The sequence below is a fragment of the Cicer arietinum genome, chromosome 7, assembly GCF_000331145.2.
Source record: "Cicer arietinum cultivar CDC Frontier isolate Library 1 chromosome 7, Cicar.CDCFrontier_v2.0, whole genome shotgun sequence".
In the NCBI taxonomy this organism is placed as follows: Eukaryota; Viridiplantae; Streptophyta; class Magnoliopsida; order Fabales; family Fabaceae; genus Cicer; species Cicer arietinum.
The window spans coordinates 60,808,091-60,825,274 of NC_021166.2; the positions used below are offsets into that span (position 1 = coordinate 60,808,091).

The following is a 17,184-nucleotide window of genomic DNA, read 5'->3' on the forward strand; positions in this document are numbered from 1 at the left end:
CATTCCTGCGCATTAGTATACAAACCGTACTAAATTCAAATACACAAACAGTTATAATATATATATATATATGAAAAATGGGAGACCAAAATGTTTGTTCTGACATTTGATAATAAACCTTGTGACACTAGAGATCCCGAAGAGTGAACAATTTTCTATAACTTTAATAGCCATGAAAACTAAAATGATGAAGTACTTCTCAACAATTTTAGCTACTTAATTTGAACTCCTCTCATTGTCACTTTTACTGAGTACACACACTTAATGTAAATACATCTTGACACTGTCATCACTCAAATGAACCGAAACTCGTATAAGAAATTAAATAGATGATGCATGGTAGCTTCTTCTCAGCTAGAAACTCTTCATTGTGATCATAATGGAATTAATGAACAAGTCACACATCATTGAAAAGATTAGCGCATATAATGCATTATTACATGGTTATGATACAAAGCAACCCAGCATAGTTTCATTTCCACAGCATAAAATTTTCAGATTCATAAACAAACAAGAAAATAGGTTAACCAAGTGGTTGATTAACCTATTTACTAGGTAATGTATATAAAGTATAAACACTTCTAAAAATATTTTTGTGTCATGAGAACCCAAATTTGAATCCTTACTAGAACAATCATTGACAAGACTTAACTTACCTCCTAGACGAATTTGTGATTACTCGGGTCTCTACCCCTTGGGAACTAGAGGGTTAAGACAAAAAAAGAAACATGTATATAGTTTGGTCTCAGTACGACACAATGAAGTACCTTCATGATTTGTCTGACTCTATCTTTTGACGGAGGATCAAAATGGGGACCAGGAATAAGCTTGTTAATATCACTATAACATAGAAAAATCTCACTATTAGAAGAGCTATTGAAACTCATTCATTATTCAAAAGAACATCTCATCAACTAAGATAAATTGTTGAATACAACTAAGAAACAGATTTCTTACTTGTAAACAAGTAAAACAGCAATATACAGATCTTCGAAACTCAAATTCTCTGTTTGAATTTGATTCTTTACTTTCTCAAAAACTCTATCTGTTATCTGCCTAATTTGCTTTTTCCTCCACTCTTCACCTGCATCAAATGGCAAGGTATAAAAATTGCATCATCATTCAATCCAGATTCCTCAAGTTCATGCAGAAGGAAATAAGAAATTATTTTAATCATCAATGAAGTTAGTGAGTTACCAATTAAGCTGAACAGGATCTTTAATAATTTAGGAAAGTTAAAATTATTTTTGAAAAATTTAGGAAGAATATTAAATTAATTTCTCTTTCCTGAATTTAGGCTGTGATTAATAAATTAGCATATAATATTCTAGTAGAACTCAAACAATGTTTGCTTTTCCATCAATATTTTCAGTTTCAAATCTTAGTTGGTAAATACTGATATTTAATGCAACTAATTATTCACTCTTACATGCATTTTTCTATCCTATCAGAAATTTGTATCAATCAAGGATTAAATTAAAGTCCTCTAAAATTAGGTTGTTGTAAAATACACAAACAGAGAAACATGGTAAAATAAATTGTGAAAATCTCAATAAATTTGGGAACAAAAAAGAAGAAGAAAAAATATGCAGAAAAGGGTAATTTAAAAACAAAAAGAAAAATGAAAATGAAATGAAATGAATAACCTTGAAACTTGTCAAAGATTTGTCCCATGATGTATTTATCGATGATGATGATAATTTGAACCAAATTTGTGTTTAGTCTTCGAAGCTTTGGAGAGTGGCTCCGTGTGGAAAATGATATTATTATTATGATTATTGATGAATTAATTAAAATCTTGATTTTGGCTTCTCAATCACATTCACATATTGTTATGCTATTCTTACATTCAATCCACGCAACACATTTTCTATTTTCCCGTTTTAACCTTTTTCTTCTTCATCTTTTACAGTTTTTCAAGACAAAAGAGATGCGTAGTCCAAAACCGTACAAAAATTAAATATTTTAATCTTATTTTCTGAGAACACTAATTGTATTTCAGATTTTTTCTTTTAAGCTGAACTTTTTTTATTAGTATGATATTATATTAATCTATTATTGGTTGAGTTGAGTAAAAAAAATATTTATTAGTTTAATTTAATCTTGTTAGAAAATGTTATAGAAATGGTACCATGCATTAATAACTTATTTTGAGTGATATTCTAATAAATAACATTATAACTGTTTCAATTATATATAATGAATAAATTTATAATTTTATTACCTACACTTTTTTTTTTAAGTTTCTATCTTCATATTCTATCTTACATTTATATTCATTATTTTCTTTCACATCTCCTTATTTTTCTTTCTCGATTTGCAACAACTTCAACATCTTCAATCATCTTCATTGACTCTCATTTAAATCATTTTGATTTTCTTCTTGTTTTTTACAATATTTAGATAAGAGAATGTGAGAGAAAATGATGAATATGCATGTAAGGTAGAAAATAAAGATCGAAAGAGATTATAAGGTTTAAAAAATGTAATAAATAAGCAAGGGTATTTTATTTTATTTTTTTAAATGAGGGATTGGTTTGCAAAAAACAGGTGTAGGTAGCAACATTGATAAATTTATATTCTTTTCTGTCTGAAAATTCTCATTGGTGTTTATACATTTATTCAACAAAATCAAAACTCATTTAATCCCTAAAAATCCAAGTACCAGTCTCTAGTCTGTAGGGGTGTTATTGATTGTGGAGAGAAAGTGATAACAGAGAAATAGGTAAAAGAGAATGTTAGAAGGTAGAAAAATCTGAGAAATATAATAGATTTAAAGTATTGTTTGGTTGAAGAGAAACACAAGAGAGATAACCTTTTTACATCAAATTTAAATTTTATTTTATTAAATGTAATTAAATAATTACTTTATTTAAACTAATTTTATTAATTTAAGATAATTAATAATCTACTATCTTTAATATAATTTAATTTGAGATATCTGTCAAAAAATTGTTATAAGATATAATCAAATTATTGATTTATTAAACTACTAATTTATTAAAATGTTTGTAATTTATAAAATAAATAAATGACAATTAGGAATTAGGAGGAATAAATAGATGTAATATTCTATTTGTACGTGGATACTTGATAAAATGAACGTATAAAAATATGAGTAAAAAAAATAAAACAGTAAAACAATAAACAACAAAAAAGGAGTTTGAAACAAGCAAAAGAATTGGGGGTGTTAGTGGAAAAGTATAAATAGAACCGCTTCTCTCTTGTTGGCGAGAAACAAATATAAGTGGAAATTTTTAGTAATTGCAATTGAATGCCAAAAATAAGTGTTTATTTATCATAAAATAAAATGACAGTAAATTACAATAAACAAAAAATGAAGAGTGCTTGATATACAAGTAACTCAACACAAACTTGAAAATGACACAAACATTTAACAAAAGAAGATGCATTCACTCATGAGCAACAACAACCACTTTTTTACCAACATTGTGACCACTATACAACCCAACCAGTGCTGCAGGACCATTCTCAAGACCCTCAGCTATGTCTTCCACATACACAACCTTTCCTTCTTTTATAAGAGGCAGGATAAACTCCAAGAATTTTGTATAAAGATGATAGTAATCAGATACAACAAAACCTTCCATCCGAATCCGCTTAAATATGAGATGTGCCAAATTTGTTACACCTTCAGGTTGAGTAAGATTATACTGTGAGATCATTCCACAAACCGGTATGCGACCATGAAGTCGCATATTCAGGAGTACAGCATCAAGTGTCTTGCTTCCAACATTCTCAAAGTAAATGTCAATTCCTTCTGGAAAGTGTCTGATTTGTATGTTTGTTAATTATGTCAAAATTAGGATTCAAAAGACTAAAGTCCAACAAGTGTCTGATTTGTATATTATCATTATTCACTAGCCATTATTAGTATCTCTCATGTTACTGAGTGCAATAACTAAACTTTTTTTCTCAAGAAGCATATTGAATTAGTAAAATTTTATGTACCATAGAACTGTTAAAAACTTACCTTTTCAATGTTGCATTGAGGTCAAGCTCTTCTTTGTAGTTAAATGCTTCATCATATCCAAATTTATTCTTCAACAGATCCACCTGGTTGCAAAAAATACATACATATTTAAAGTAAAGGAGTATAAATAATTCCTATTTTCTGCTGCTAGTGTGAGAGAACTATTGCTACTTTCTGCTACAATTCTCTTCATTTATGCAGGCTCATATGACAACAATAATCAGACAAGGGTTTTGCTCAGAAAAGTTAATAAAGTTGATGATAATTATGCAGACATATATAACAGCAATAATTTATTTTAGACAAGTACCTTCTCTTTACTTCCAGCACTTCCAACAACATAACAACCGGTCAATTTGGCGAATTGTCCGACGAGTTGACCAACTGCACCAGATGCAGCTGAAACAAAAACATTATCTCCTTTCTTTGGAGAGCCTACTTCAAAGAAACCAGCGTAAGCAGTCATTCCTGGCATACCTGTTCTCAAAAGAAAAACACAACAAATGTCGAAAAGGCGCAACAGAATGGTAGAAAACTACACGACTAGCGTCATTAACATTCAATATATGTAGAAGCATGATGCATATATCTCAAAGATTATGCAGAGCTGTGTGTGGCTATAATAAATGTACAAAAGCAATTAGAAATCATGTAAAAAGATACAATCTCACAGCAGAGTGGCAGAACATTATGCAACTAACAATCATATGCTTGCTTGCAAGCTTGCTACTAAGATTCATTCCAAAGAAGCATGAAGTATACTCAAAAGATTGAGCTATCATATCCAAATAAGCATAGAACCTCAAATTAATTTTGGTTATCCTCCAAACCAAAGAAATGCAGGATCAAATCCATATAATCTTCATTAAACAAAAGAAGAAATGCATAGGACACTCATTTTCTTAAGATACTAAACCAATAGTTTTACCAAATAATAAACCTATATACTTACAACCTGCATATCATACTAGCATCAAGATCATCATTCACTACAAATCTATATTATACATTGAAATAATCGAATACAAACCGAGAATTCCAGTATAGTAAGAAAGTGGAACATCAGTGTGCTCAATTTTGAACATTCCAGTTGCAGGAACCAAGCTATACTCTTCCCATTTAGTAATACCCCAAACTAAATCACCTTTCTTATAATCTTGGTGTCCAGATTCCAAGACTTTAGATACACCACAACCTGTCAATGGCTGCAATAACCCAATTATTCATCAGTTAGTAGCTACACTTTTTTTATGATTCAAATGTATTCTCAGTAATGTAGATTTCTAGATCAATTGCAACTCTTATTAAACTATCACACCAAACATTGGATTTTCACAAAACAAAAAACCCTTTAAGCCACAACAATATAGTAATCTAATAACTGTTTTTTCAAAAGAAAAGTTCAAAAAAGTTTATTCAAAAGGAAAGGGGCTTGATAATCCACCCTTTGGCCAGAGATAAGTAAAACCTGACCAAATATTGTTTCAACCAGGAATCGAACTCGGTTTTCTCGAACCATTCGTCCATAATTGAAATTCAATAACCATATTAGATAACATTCCTTAACAACAAGAACAAGAACAAGAATAATAATAATAATAATAATAATTGATGAAAGAGAGAGTATTGTATTATATGACATACAAAACCAGGGGTGTGAGCACCAAGTCCTGCAGAAGTGTCCTTGGTCATGAGGATCCGCATGTAAGGATCACAAGATAAGTATAGATTTTTTAGAAGCAACTCGTTAGAACCTTGTGGAAGCTTTAGAGTTATGATACTGTCAACAATTTTCATGTCTGATTCTTTAGGAAAACCAGACACATAGTCTCTCAGAATCACTTGCTTGTTCCTCACTTGTGCCATCTCAGGAATCGTGTCAGAAATGTGTTCAGAGTTGGTTGTGTTATGTTCTCCACCACTGAATATATATATAGATTTAATTAGAGTTGGTTGTCTTTGTCTCCATTTTTTTTTCATTCGCATAGATTTTATCAAACCACTTATTTTGGTATTACACTCGTGAACTGATGTACACTACCAAAAATAGAAAAAATAAAATAAAAACATTTATTTGGTTTAAATTACAAACAAAAATTCAAATTAGTATTCTAGACATCTAAAAGTCTATTAAGAGACGAAAATGACAACTAGTGTTCATTAATTGTTGTTGTTGTTGAGCTACATGCATTGAGACTTCATGCATTTGTGGAGTCAGTTTCACTATTTGGTTTGCCCCTAAAGTTCACAATATATATATATATATATTTAAAGTTGTTTCCCCAATACCAATGGTTGATTTAAATATGAAGAGAATAAATAATTCTACAACATACATAAGTACAAAAGTGATATTCTTTTGTGCCATATTATAGTATATTTAAAAGTTAAAAAGGCTTTGTGTAATAATTAAGTTAAAGAAAGAAAGATACACAAACAAAGCTTGAAGAAGAAATGGGGTAGTGGTGGTGAAGACATTGTGAACAAATCGTATAAATTTTTATAGATAGGAATTTGATTTGTAAAGTTAATAAGAAAAAATAAATAAAAGTTTTTTATAGGAAAATAAATAAATTAAAAAAAATAAAGGTTTTGTCAATATATAAAAAAGACATAATTAGTTTTACTTAAAGATAGGGAAACAAATATATTCCTATAACAAATTGACATATGGAAGTCAGAGATTAAACTAATGTAGGATTTTTTAATTTTATTCAAAGTAATTAAAATCAAATCAGAGATTAAACTAATGTAGGTATCGAAGTCGAATCGATAATAATAAATATACGTTTTATTTTTAATATGATATATAAAACAATAATAACTACAAAATAATTTAATATTTATGATATATGTATTATTTAGGATTTTTCTTAGTTTAACTTCTTGGTAAAAATAATAGTTTAATTTTCAATAGGCAAGTTTTTTAAAAAATAAATAATAAGCAAGCTTCTTTTGATCATAGGGGAATTTAGCAGCTTTGTGGCTTACTTGCACAAGTCACATCGATTACTTAATTGAAGATAAAGTCAGACAAAATTATTATGATATAGAAAATTTTACCATGTACCCCCATTTTTATACCTCTACCCTCATAATTTTTTGAAAATGCCAAGTATACCCTTAATGTTTTTTTTCAATTTTTTTTTACTGTTTTATTTTTTTCAGAATCAGAAAAAAAGATTTTCAGTACACATTTGATTTCCGGAAAACTATTTTCAAGTTTTCCGGTACAGAAGGAAAACTTTAAAAAAGATTTCTGGTACAGAAGTGAAAAATTGTACTACCGAAAAACTCCATTGAAAAAATTTCCGGTACAGAAGTGTTTCCGAAAAACTTTCTAAGAAAGATTCCGGTACGCACCATTTTTAGAAATAATAATATGCCATAAATATTTTATATACCATAAATAATTAATAATTAATACATGATAAATACACTATAAATAATTAATACACTGTAATAATTAATAATTAATACGTCATAATTAATAATTAATATACCATAAATCGTTGTTTGTCGAAAATGTTAAGTCTCAAGTTTCTCGGAACAAGTTTCTCTGAACAAGCTTCTGTACCGGAAAAGTTTAAAAAAGTTTTCCGAAAAAGTGTTCTGTACCGGAGAACTTAGAAAAATGTTTTTCGATAGAGTGTTATGTACCGGAAAACTTAAAAAAATGTTTTCCGGAAGATGCTTCTGTACCGGAGAACTTAAATCAAGTTTTTCGGAGTGTATGTTGTGTACCGGAAAACTTGTATTCAAGTTTTCCGGAAATTTAGGAAAAAAAAAAAATCTTCCGTAAAACTTGAAATGGTAAATTTCTTGAAATTTTAGCATTTAAACAAGGGCAAAAATGTCATTTTATTCATGATTTGGGGGTATAGGTATAATTAAGGGGGTATGGGGTAAAATTTTCTATGATATAAGGTATAATGCTTTATGGAAGCCCATTTAATTTTGAATGCAGCCCATTGGTGGTCCAACCACTGAAAACCAGTAAATTTAAGTCTGGTTTTTTCCACCTGTTCTGTGTCTAGCAGCTTTTTAGTACATAATGGACCGGACACAGTCCCGTATCTGGTCTAACCAGTTTACTCTTTGAAACACTAGATGAGAAAATGATAGCAATAGGCCAAAGCCTATTATTAGAAATGTATATAAGAGGGGAAATAGGAAGGTTTGGATGAAGCCTTCCTAATTGTAACACGTGACTAATAGGCCCTAATTGTAACACGTGTCTAATAGCTTGACTTAGGCAGTTAGGAGTTTGTTCTATAAAAGGAAAGTAAGTGAGAATGAGAGAGTTAGTTAGGAGTTAGTTGTAATCACTGGTCGAGGAACTAGGACAAGATCGAGGGATCTATTGTATCATCTTCTATATTCATTCAATTCAATAAAGTGAGAGTTACTATTCCTAACAGAATCATAGTGGTTCTGGTTAGGTATTGTTCATTGATTCAATTCAGCTTAGTCATAGATATGTCATAGATACTAGTGGTTCTATCAGAAAATAACTCTAAAGTTGGCACAATTTACTTTCAGGCATGAAAGTTTGCTAAAACGATCAAAGAGTCTATTTGCAAACAAAGGTGAGTTTCTAGTCATGCCTTTTAGAACTCATGACGGGATATTACAAAAGATTTGTCCAAAACTATGGGAATAAAGCTAAGCCACTCACAGATTTACTCAAGAAAGATGCATTTGTGTGGACAGTAGAAGCTACTACTGCTTTTGAGGAATTAAAATCTGCTATGATGGATTTGCCTATGTTAGTTATTCCTGATTTTAATAAAGAATTTGTGGTGGAGACTGATGCATCTAGCAAAGGCCTAGGAGCTGTATTAATGCAAGGGGGAAAACCGTTAGCATTTTGGAGTAAAGGGTTATCTGCAAAAGCTCAGCAAAGGTCAGTCTATGAAAGAGAATTAATGGGTTTGGTTCAAGCAATCCAAAAATGGAGACGTTATTTGATGGGAAGACACTTTATTGTTAAAACATATCAGAAAAGCCTGAAATTCCTGACTGAACAGAGGTTGTTCTCAGATGAGCAGTTCAAATGGGCTATTAAGTTGGTGGGTCTGGATTTTGAAATACAGTATAAACCTGGGACTGAAAACTCTGCGGCTGATGCTCTTTCAAGGAAAATGATATATGCAGCAATATCAGTTTTAACAGTTGAGGAAGTAGTAGCATGGAATCAGGAGTTGCAGCAGGACTCTAAATGGGTGAAACTGATGCAAAATTTGATTATTTCACCCACTGCACATCAGAATTTTGAATTGAAAAAAGGGGTTCTTTATTATAAAGGGAGGTTAGTACTGTCAAAATCATCTAATAGGATTCCTGTCATTATTTCATAATGTCATGAAACACCTATGGGAGGCCACTCAGGGTACTTTAGAACTTACAAGAAGATTGCTACATTTCTGTTTTGGGAAGGCATGAGGTCAGATATTAAGAATTTTGTTGAACAATGCAAGGTATGTCAAAGAAGTAAATATTCGACACTTACCCCGGCGGGATTGCTACAGCCATTGCCTATTCCGCAACAAGTTTGGATGGATATTTCTCTAGATTTCATTGGTGCTTTACCTAGGATAAGAGGAAAGGATACAATATTGGTAGTAGTAGATAGATTATCCAAGTATGCTCATTTCTTTGCTTTAGGCCACCCTTACTCAGCCATGGAAGTAGCTACTGTTTTTGTGAAGGAAGTAGTGAAATTACATGGGTTTCCTACTACTATTGTATCAGACAGAGATCCTTTATTCATGAGCCAATTTTGGAGAGAATTGTTCAAATTGGCTGGCACTCAACTAAAAATGAGTACTTCTTACCATCCACAATCAGATGGTCAGACTGAAGTTACTAATAGGTGCTTAGAGACGTATCTCAGGTGTTTTGTGGGTTCTAAGCCTAAGCAATGGTTGGATTGGCTGCACTGGGCAAAATTTTGGTTTAATTCAAACTACAATATGTCGGCTGGTATGACTCCTTTTCGTGCTTTATATGGTAGGGACCCTCCTATTTTGTTAAAGGCAGGGGCTATACCTTCTAAAATTGAGGATATCAACCAAATGTTGTTACAAAGAGATGTTATTTTGGACGAATTGAAAGCTAATTTGTCCAAGGCTCAGAATCAGATGAAACAATATGCTGATTAGCATAGACGAATGCTGGAATTTGAGGTGGATGATTGGGTATATCTTAAATTACAGCCTTACAAGTTCAAGTCATTAGCTAATAGGCTTTATGCTAAACTAGCACCAAGATACTATAGGCCTTTTCAGGTGGTGAGTAAAGTGGAACATGTTGCTTATAAGTTGGCTTTACCTGACTATGCTAAAATTTACCCAGTATTTCATGTTTCATTGTTGAAAAAAGCTATCAAACCAAACCAAAAACCTCAATCACTACCACCTATGTTGAATGAAGAATTTGAACTTGAAGTATCACCAAAAGATATTCTGAATAGTAGAGAAGATAAACAAGGTCACTTGGAAGTGTTAGTTAAGTAGCAATATCTACCCAACCATGAGAACAATTGGGAATTAGCAGCGGATATTCAAGACAAATTTCCAGACTTTCAACTTGAGGACAAGTTAATTCTTTTAGGGGGGTATTGATAGGAATAGGCCAAAGCCTATTATTAGAAATGTATATAAGAGGGGAAATAGGAAGGTTTGGATGAAGCCTTCCTAATTGTAACACGTGACTAATAGGTCCTAATTGTAACACGTGTCTAATAGCTTGACTTAGGCAATTAGGAGTTTGTTCTATAAAAGGAAAGTAAGTGAGAATGAGATAGTTAGTTAGGAGTTAGTTGTAATCACTGGTGGAGGAACCAGGACAAGATCGAGGGATCTATTGTATCATCTTCTATATTCATTCAATTCAATAAAGTGAGAGTTACTATTCCTAACAGAATCATAATGGTTCTGGTTAGGTATTATTCATTGATTCAATTCAGCTTAGTCATAGATATGTCATAGATACCAGTGGTTCTATCAGAAAATAACTCTAAAGTTGGCACAATTTACTTCCAGGCATGAAAGTTTGCTAAAACGATCAAAGAGTCCATTTGCAAACAAAGGTGAGTTTTGCTAACTGATTACATCATTAAAAGGGCTGTTTTCTAACTAGTGTCACTATTAAAATTTACTTGAAATCTATTTGCTGTTGCTGACATTTCAGATCTAAAGAGTCTAATTAAGAAGGAATTAAGAAAATATATAGATTTGATTGAAATAATAACAAAATATTGCTTATCTCGTAATAATAAACTAACAAACATGCATAATATAACAACCAGTTTCTACTAAAATCGCCCAACCACCACAAAATAAAAAGTCATATAGACATAAGCTTTGGTCCATTATCAGGCATTCCCATCCCTGCAGCTAACTCGGCATCAAGTTGAGTGTGTGGTGCTTCACCCATCATTTGTTTCACACTGCACAAACAAACAGTAATAATATCAGAACCAATATCATCGGCGTTGCACCCTGATATGAATCTTGCAGAAAGTGGTAAAGCTGCTTGTAGCTCAAATGGCACTGGCAAATCATTTTAATTAAGCTATCTATAAATAAAGTCGATGATGGTTTCAAGGTTCTTGAACTGATATAAGAGTTTAATAAATATTCATTGACAATATAAACAAGTTTTACAAACATGCCTAATCATATATCATCATATTATTACAACATAATGCTCCTTATTAAAACCAGTTTGCATTGTGATGAGGTGGTGAAATATGATTAAACGTCTGTCTAATAATTGATTATACAGTTAATGGCTAGTAATTCAATTCTGAAAATAATTTAAATTTCAGTAATGCATGCAATGAACTAGGAGGAACATGTTTGATGTTCAACATACTGTAGAGTTTGCAAGAACATGAGATTTAAGATCCAATTTCATACAGATACCCAAAAGACACTAAAACGAGCTATGATTTCCAGACACAAGAAATTGGAGTCAGTTTAAGAGCCTTGAAACCGTGTATAAGTTCAATTCCTGGACCTAAAACTACATATAAGGGGTGTATAGTATTCATTCATGAATCATGCATAAGTGATTAATTAAGTCAATGAACTAATTATAAGTTAACCAAAAAAATTACCAAGTGCTTGGTGATTTGACTAACTTCACCTTTGGAACAAAATTCGGATTGATGAAGGGTCAACCTCAATATGTTTAAGTAAAACAAGCTTAAGTTTACTAGTAAGCATATCCACTCCACTCAATAACATTCTATTTGGGAAGAAAGATATGTTCATGTCTAGCTGCTATACAATTTCATTCAGAAGAAAACACTTCAAAACAGGAATAGCCTCAAAACACAAAAGCAATATCATCAATATAATCAATCTTTTCCAATAGAAATAAAGGGAAAATGTTGCATACCGTCTCCGATGTTTTTTGGTCTTAAAATGGTCGTCTCTCACCGCAACACCGGAGAAGTATCGACTGCATAAACAAACAGTACACCACATGTTAGATTAAAAAACCAACCAACAACTAAAAGAAAACAATATTAGGATTTGGTCGTGAACATTAAGTCTTAACAACAACAATAAAGTAAGTGAAAGGCGAAAACAATGAACAACAACTGAATAATTTTTCTACAAAGTTGTACTCTTCCTATCAATGAACAACGACACGGACACCAGACATGACAAGCACATAAACACAGTAAAATTAGACAAAATTGAAAAGATTGAATATATAAACACATGTGTCCATGTTGTGTAGGATACCAAACATGTATACAATCAAAAGCATATCACAGGATCCTTAAATTTACAAACTTTTTAAGTTAAAAATAAAAAACCACAAAATAATTTAGAAAAATAAGATAATAGAGACATACTCGCAGTGAAGGCAATAATATTGTCCCATTCCAGGCAAATCTTCATCTAAAGGTAAAGCTTTTCTCTCTTCCTCAGGTTTATTTAATTCATCATAAACCATATCATCACGTGTCAAATTAACAAGTTAAGAATTCACATACAAATTGGGTTTTCCAATAAAAAGAGTAAACAAAAAAATTAGATTTAATAGAGAAAAAAAATTTAATGAAAAATAACAAAAAAAAAAGAAAAGGATATCTTTGATGAGGAATTTAGCTCGTCGATCAGTTTTGTGAGATAATCTTCTTTTCTTCACCTTTCTATGGGGACATTTGCCTCCCATTGTTAGTTTTTTTAGTCTGGTTCTTCTTACTCTGGTCTGCGGCCACTAATTAGGGTAGCAACTTGGGGAAGAATGGAAAAAGTGGATTGGGGTTGCTACCCTTTGGCAATGATGTAAGTCTTTTAGGTTGGGCCTTCATTTTTTTTCTGTATATTTAATATAAAATATACTTTTGATTCTTTATATTTTAAAATTTTCATCTTTGCATTGGGTTATATAAATTTACCATTTTATACAGGTTTAAAAAAATTATTTACATTTATTTAATTTATTTTAGAGTTAAATAAATTTTTAAGTTTTAGTATACAATTATTTAAAATAAGTATAATAAATTATTTTTATTTGTTATTTAAATATTATTTCGATTAAATTCTTTTATATTAATTATTTAAATTTATATTCTCGTTGGAGTTTGTATACTTATTTTATTAGAAATAAGTATACAAATTATTTTTATTTATTATTTAAATATTACTTTGGTTAAATTTGTTTAGAATAATTATTTAAATTTGTATTTTCATTGGAGGTTGTATACTTATTTTATTATAAATAAATATATAAATTATTTTTATTTGTTATTTAAATATTATTTTGGTTAAATTTTTTTTAATAATTATTTAGATTTGTATTTCACGTTTTTTCTCTATTTGTCCTCTCACGTTAACGTCCATTTGACATGACCATAAATAAATTTTTTTGATATTACTGGTTGACTAATGAATGGTAGTAGATATGAGAAAAATATTAGTTATAAATGGATAAATTATGAGATAAAAAGTGAGCACATTGTTTATATGAGAAATATTAGTTATAGGCTAAATTACATTTGTGGTCCTTTAACTTAACTTCAGGTAACGTTTTAGTCCTTTATCTTTTTTTTTTTCCGACTTGGTCCTTTATTCCTAAAAATATCAAATAAAGTATGAAAATATGAGTTTATTTGAAGATTTGCGTTACGAATTTGATGAAATTTGTATTATATTGAAGAATATAATTAATTTTATGAGTTTTGATTGAATTTTTTTTTTGAATTTTTGTATAAAAAAGGATATCATTGTTGAAATTTTAAAACATAAAATATCAAATTGTCACTTAAAATTAAAATAAAGGACCAAGTCGGGAAAAAAAAAAGATAAAGGACTAAAACGTTACCTGAAGTTAAGTTAAAGGACCACAAATGTAATTTAGCCTTAGTTATAAATTGAAGAGAAGTGGTAAACATATTAGTAACATTAGTTATTTGAGTGGTAACATATACACACATGATTTTCTTATTCAACTTAAAGATATAAAATTTTGTATGAGTTATTGATGTTGCGGTAAAACAGTTGAAATGTCTTATTTAATTTTTTGAAAAATATATTTGAAAATGCCATTAATTCAGCTTAAGAAATTTTTTATAGTTATTAAATACAATTTTAATAATTTATTTATTAACTTTTGAAAAAAAAGTCTCGTCTAATAAGTTTGTTTTAGGTATGTTAGAGATCAAAAATAATTTTTGATATTACATGGATGAAATCCAAACAACAAATTTTACGATGATTATAATTAAAATGTGTTATATTTACACAGACCAAAAACATATTTAAACATTTTATATATCATTGTTAAATATGTTGAATTGGTTGTTATCTATGCTATGCAGGGTTCATTTTTTTGTTTAGAGATTAAGTCACATGTTAATTAATTAAGATTTAGTTAAATATTAATTATACGAGTGTAATATATGTGAATGATGTTTTAAGATTTTGGATCAATTTCTCTTATAATTTTAAAGCATTTAATTTGATTAGTTGTTGTGCTCCACGTACTCCCCAACACCCATAACATTCAATTAATTTTTCTAGAAAAAAAATGAAAATTTTCATTGGATCACAAATCAAAATGGTTATAGTGACGTCAAAACAAATATAAGAAATAAGAAACAAATAAAAAATGATAAATAAGAATAATAAAAATCCTATAAAAGGGAAAACGATGGCAGCTCGTAATAAAAGAAACTATTATTTTTTTTGTTATTTAAAAAAATTTGACATCTCTCAAAATTGATAGGCTTTGTCATTAAAACTTTTTGTAGGTTGAAAATGTTTCATTTAAGTCTTGAGTGTGTAGAAAGAAAGTAACTTATTATTAAATATAGGATGTTATATGTAATTAAGAGAAAAATATAAGTGAATTTGATTTAACTCGATAAATTTAATGTCAATAATAATTTGCTGAGTGAATTTTACAACTTGTTCATCATTTGCACGTGTTAGTTTTGCGCGTATTATATTTTTCTTCAATCATTTGCAATGAAAGGATTTAAAATGTTTTTCTCTTTCAAATATTTGTATTTAAAACATATACAACATTTTGACCACAATATATGAAACATTTTAGTGTGTTTCTGAAAAAGTCTAAAGAAAATCACAAAATTAAAATTTAATTTAGAGTGATAAAGTAGTTTGATAATTTAATTTGGGGAATAACTAGCATAGATTCTCATTAAGTGTCACCACGAATGTAATGTATACCATAGCACCCATTGGGCAACTAACTCTCACTAGATCTCTTACAAGCCCAAAAACTTGTGCCTTGATCATCAAGATTCAAGGACACCAACAATGATTGAAACTCCATGATACGTACCATGATACCCTTGTTATTGCACTTCCCTTTAAACACTACACCGCCCCCAACTAAGAATCTTCGTATTGGCACATAAATTGTTGTTGGTGTTGGTGAGCTACATTTATAGTCCATGCATTGAGGAATAATGCATTTGTGGAGTCGATTTCACAATTTGGTTTGGCCCCAAAATGCACAATATTTAAAGTTGTTTCTCCAATACCAATGGTTGATTTAAATATGAAAATAATAAATAGTGCTACAACATACATTAGTACAAAAGTGATATTCTTTCGTGCCATATTATAGTATATTCAAAAGGATTTGTGTAATTAAGTTAAAGAAAGAACGATACACAAACAAGGCTTGAAGAAGAAATGGGGTAGTGGTGGTGAAGACATTGAACACAAATGTTTATAGATAGGAATTTGATTTGTAAAGTTAATAGGAAAAAAAAGGTTTTTTTAGAGATAAAAATCAATTAAAAAAAAAAATAAAGGTTTTGTCAATATATGAAAAGACACGGTTTGTCTGATAGAACGGAAACATGCATAGGTTTACTAATTAAAGAATTCACCAAACATCCGCGGTAATTGATTAGAAATAAATATAACTTTTTATAGATTAATGTTACTGACTAATATTGTTAATCTAAAGAAGTGTTAATAATAGATTGAATCTCTAACCTCCTTTTGAATATTCATTCTATGTTTTTTAAGTTACCAACTGAATTATCTATGTTGAAATATAATAATAAATCAATAAAGACATAGAAAATATTTGATTATAAGAATTAAAGAGTATCGCTAGATAAAATAGGTTTATGCTTACATCCAATGAAAATCGACTAATTTACCATATCACGCTATATTTGAATAGTTAATTTGAAATTAATTATGTGATATAAGAAACTGGTGGCCATTAATTGAACATTAATGTAAAATTGTTTTATATCGATAATATATGATCATTAATCTATATAAAATTTCATTTTTAACCTAACTACAAATTTATTACATTTTACTTTTAACCATTGCATAGGTTTGTTGAGTGAAGTTTTATTTTCAAGATTCTTTTTAAGAAATATGTGTCGTAAATACGGAAGTTAGCATGAAAAACACTTATAAAATGAATAGAGAGAAATGTTTGTAAATTTAAGATGTTAGTATACAAAAATCGTTCAAACAAATAGACGAGACATAAATATTAGATTGGAAATAAATTTATATATATTTTGAATATTTATCTTCTTTCTTCTATATTAATTAAGATATCGAAATATGGAATATCTTAATTAAATTATTGAGATAACATTTTCTTTATAAATCATATTTTTAAATATATCTTTAACAAATTAGACAAAATTTTGTCGATCTTAT

General features: G+C 29.6%; 3 protein-coding genes across 3 annotated transcripts in view; all 3 read right to left on the reverse strand.

Annotated features, from left to right (window-relative positions):
• LOC101493046 (uncharacterized) overlaps positions 1-1,882 on the reverse strand; it is a 3,199-nt gene extending 1,317 nt beyond the window's left edge. Inside the window, exons 1-3 of the mRNA XM_004510114.4 lie at positions 1,647-1,882; positions 958-1,084; positions 768-840 (exon numbers count right to left, since the gene is read on the reverse strand). Coding sequence (XP_004510171.1) covers positions 768-840; positions 958-1,084; positions 1,647-1,674 — 228 coding nt within the window. The 5' untranslated portion in view covers positions 1,675-1,882. The remainder of the gene's footprint in view (positions 1-767; positions 841-957; positions 1,085-1,646) is intronic.
• A 1,362-nt stretch (positions 1,883-3,244) lies between these two features.
• On the reverse strand, positions 3,245-5,950 carry LOC101492713 (2-alkenal reductase (NADP(+)-dependent)-like). The gene is made up of 5 exons (XM_004510113.4): positions 5,639-5,950; positions 5,025-5,199; positions 4,305-4,471; positions 3,995-4,077; positions 3,245-3,792 (listed from the first exon to the last, which is right to left on the reverse strand). Exons 1-5 carry the CDS (start codon positions 5,858-5,860, stop codon positions 3,414-3,416), a joined length of 1,026 nt encoding a protein of 341 aa, XP_004510170.1. The 5' UTR covers positions 5,861-5,950; the 3' UTR covers positions 3,245-3,413.
• Positions 5,951-11,203: 5,253 nt separating this feature from the next.
• On the reverse strand, positions 11,204-13,321 carry LOC101492381 (uncharacterized). Its single transcript, XM_004510112.4, has 4 exons — positions 13,108-13,321; positions 12,870-12,978; positions 12,404-12,466; positions 11,204-11,447 (listed from the first exon to the last, which is right to left on the reverse strand). Exons 1-4 carry the CDS (start codon positions 13,190-13,192, stop codon positions 11,345-11,347), a joined length of 360 nt encoding a protein of 119 aa, XP_004510169.1. The 5' UTR covers positions 13,193-13,321; the 3' UTR covers positions 11,204-11,344.
• Positions 13,322-17,184: the final 3,863 nt, after the last annotated feature.

What these genes read in the sequence shown, in the direction of transcription:
- LOC101492713 (XM_004510113.4), bottom strand. Translation starts at nt 5,860, where the DNA reads ATGGCACAAGTGAGGAACAAGCAAGTGATTCTGAGAGACTATGTGTCT. An exon ending in GTGCTCACACCCCTGGTTTT is followed by an intron (nt 5,200 to 5,638) that starts GTATGTCATATA and finishes GGGTTATTGCAG; the next exon opens with CCATTGACAGGTTGTGGTGT. An exon ending in TTACTATACTGGAATTCTCG is followed by an intron (nt 4,472 to 5,024) that starts GTTTGTATTCGA and finishes TTTTGAGAACAG; the next exon opens with GTATGCCAGGAATGACTGCT.
- LOC101492381 (XM_004510112.4), bottom strand. Translation starts at nt 13,192, where the DNA reads ATGGGAGGCAAATGTCCCCATAGAAAGGTGAAGAAAAGAAGATTATCT. An exon ending in AGCTAAATTCCTCATCAAAG is followed by an intron (nt 12,979 to 13,107) that starts ATATCCTTTTCT and finishes TTAATTTGACAC; the next exon opens with GTGATGATATGGTTTATGAT. An exon ending in ACCAAAAAACATCGGAGACG is followed by an intron (nt 11,448 to 12,403) that starts GTATGCAACATT and finishes TTGTTTGTGCAG; the next exon opens with TGTGAAACAAATGATGGGTG.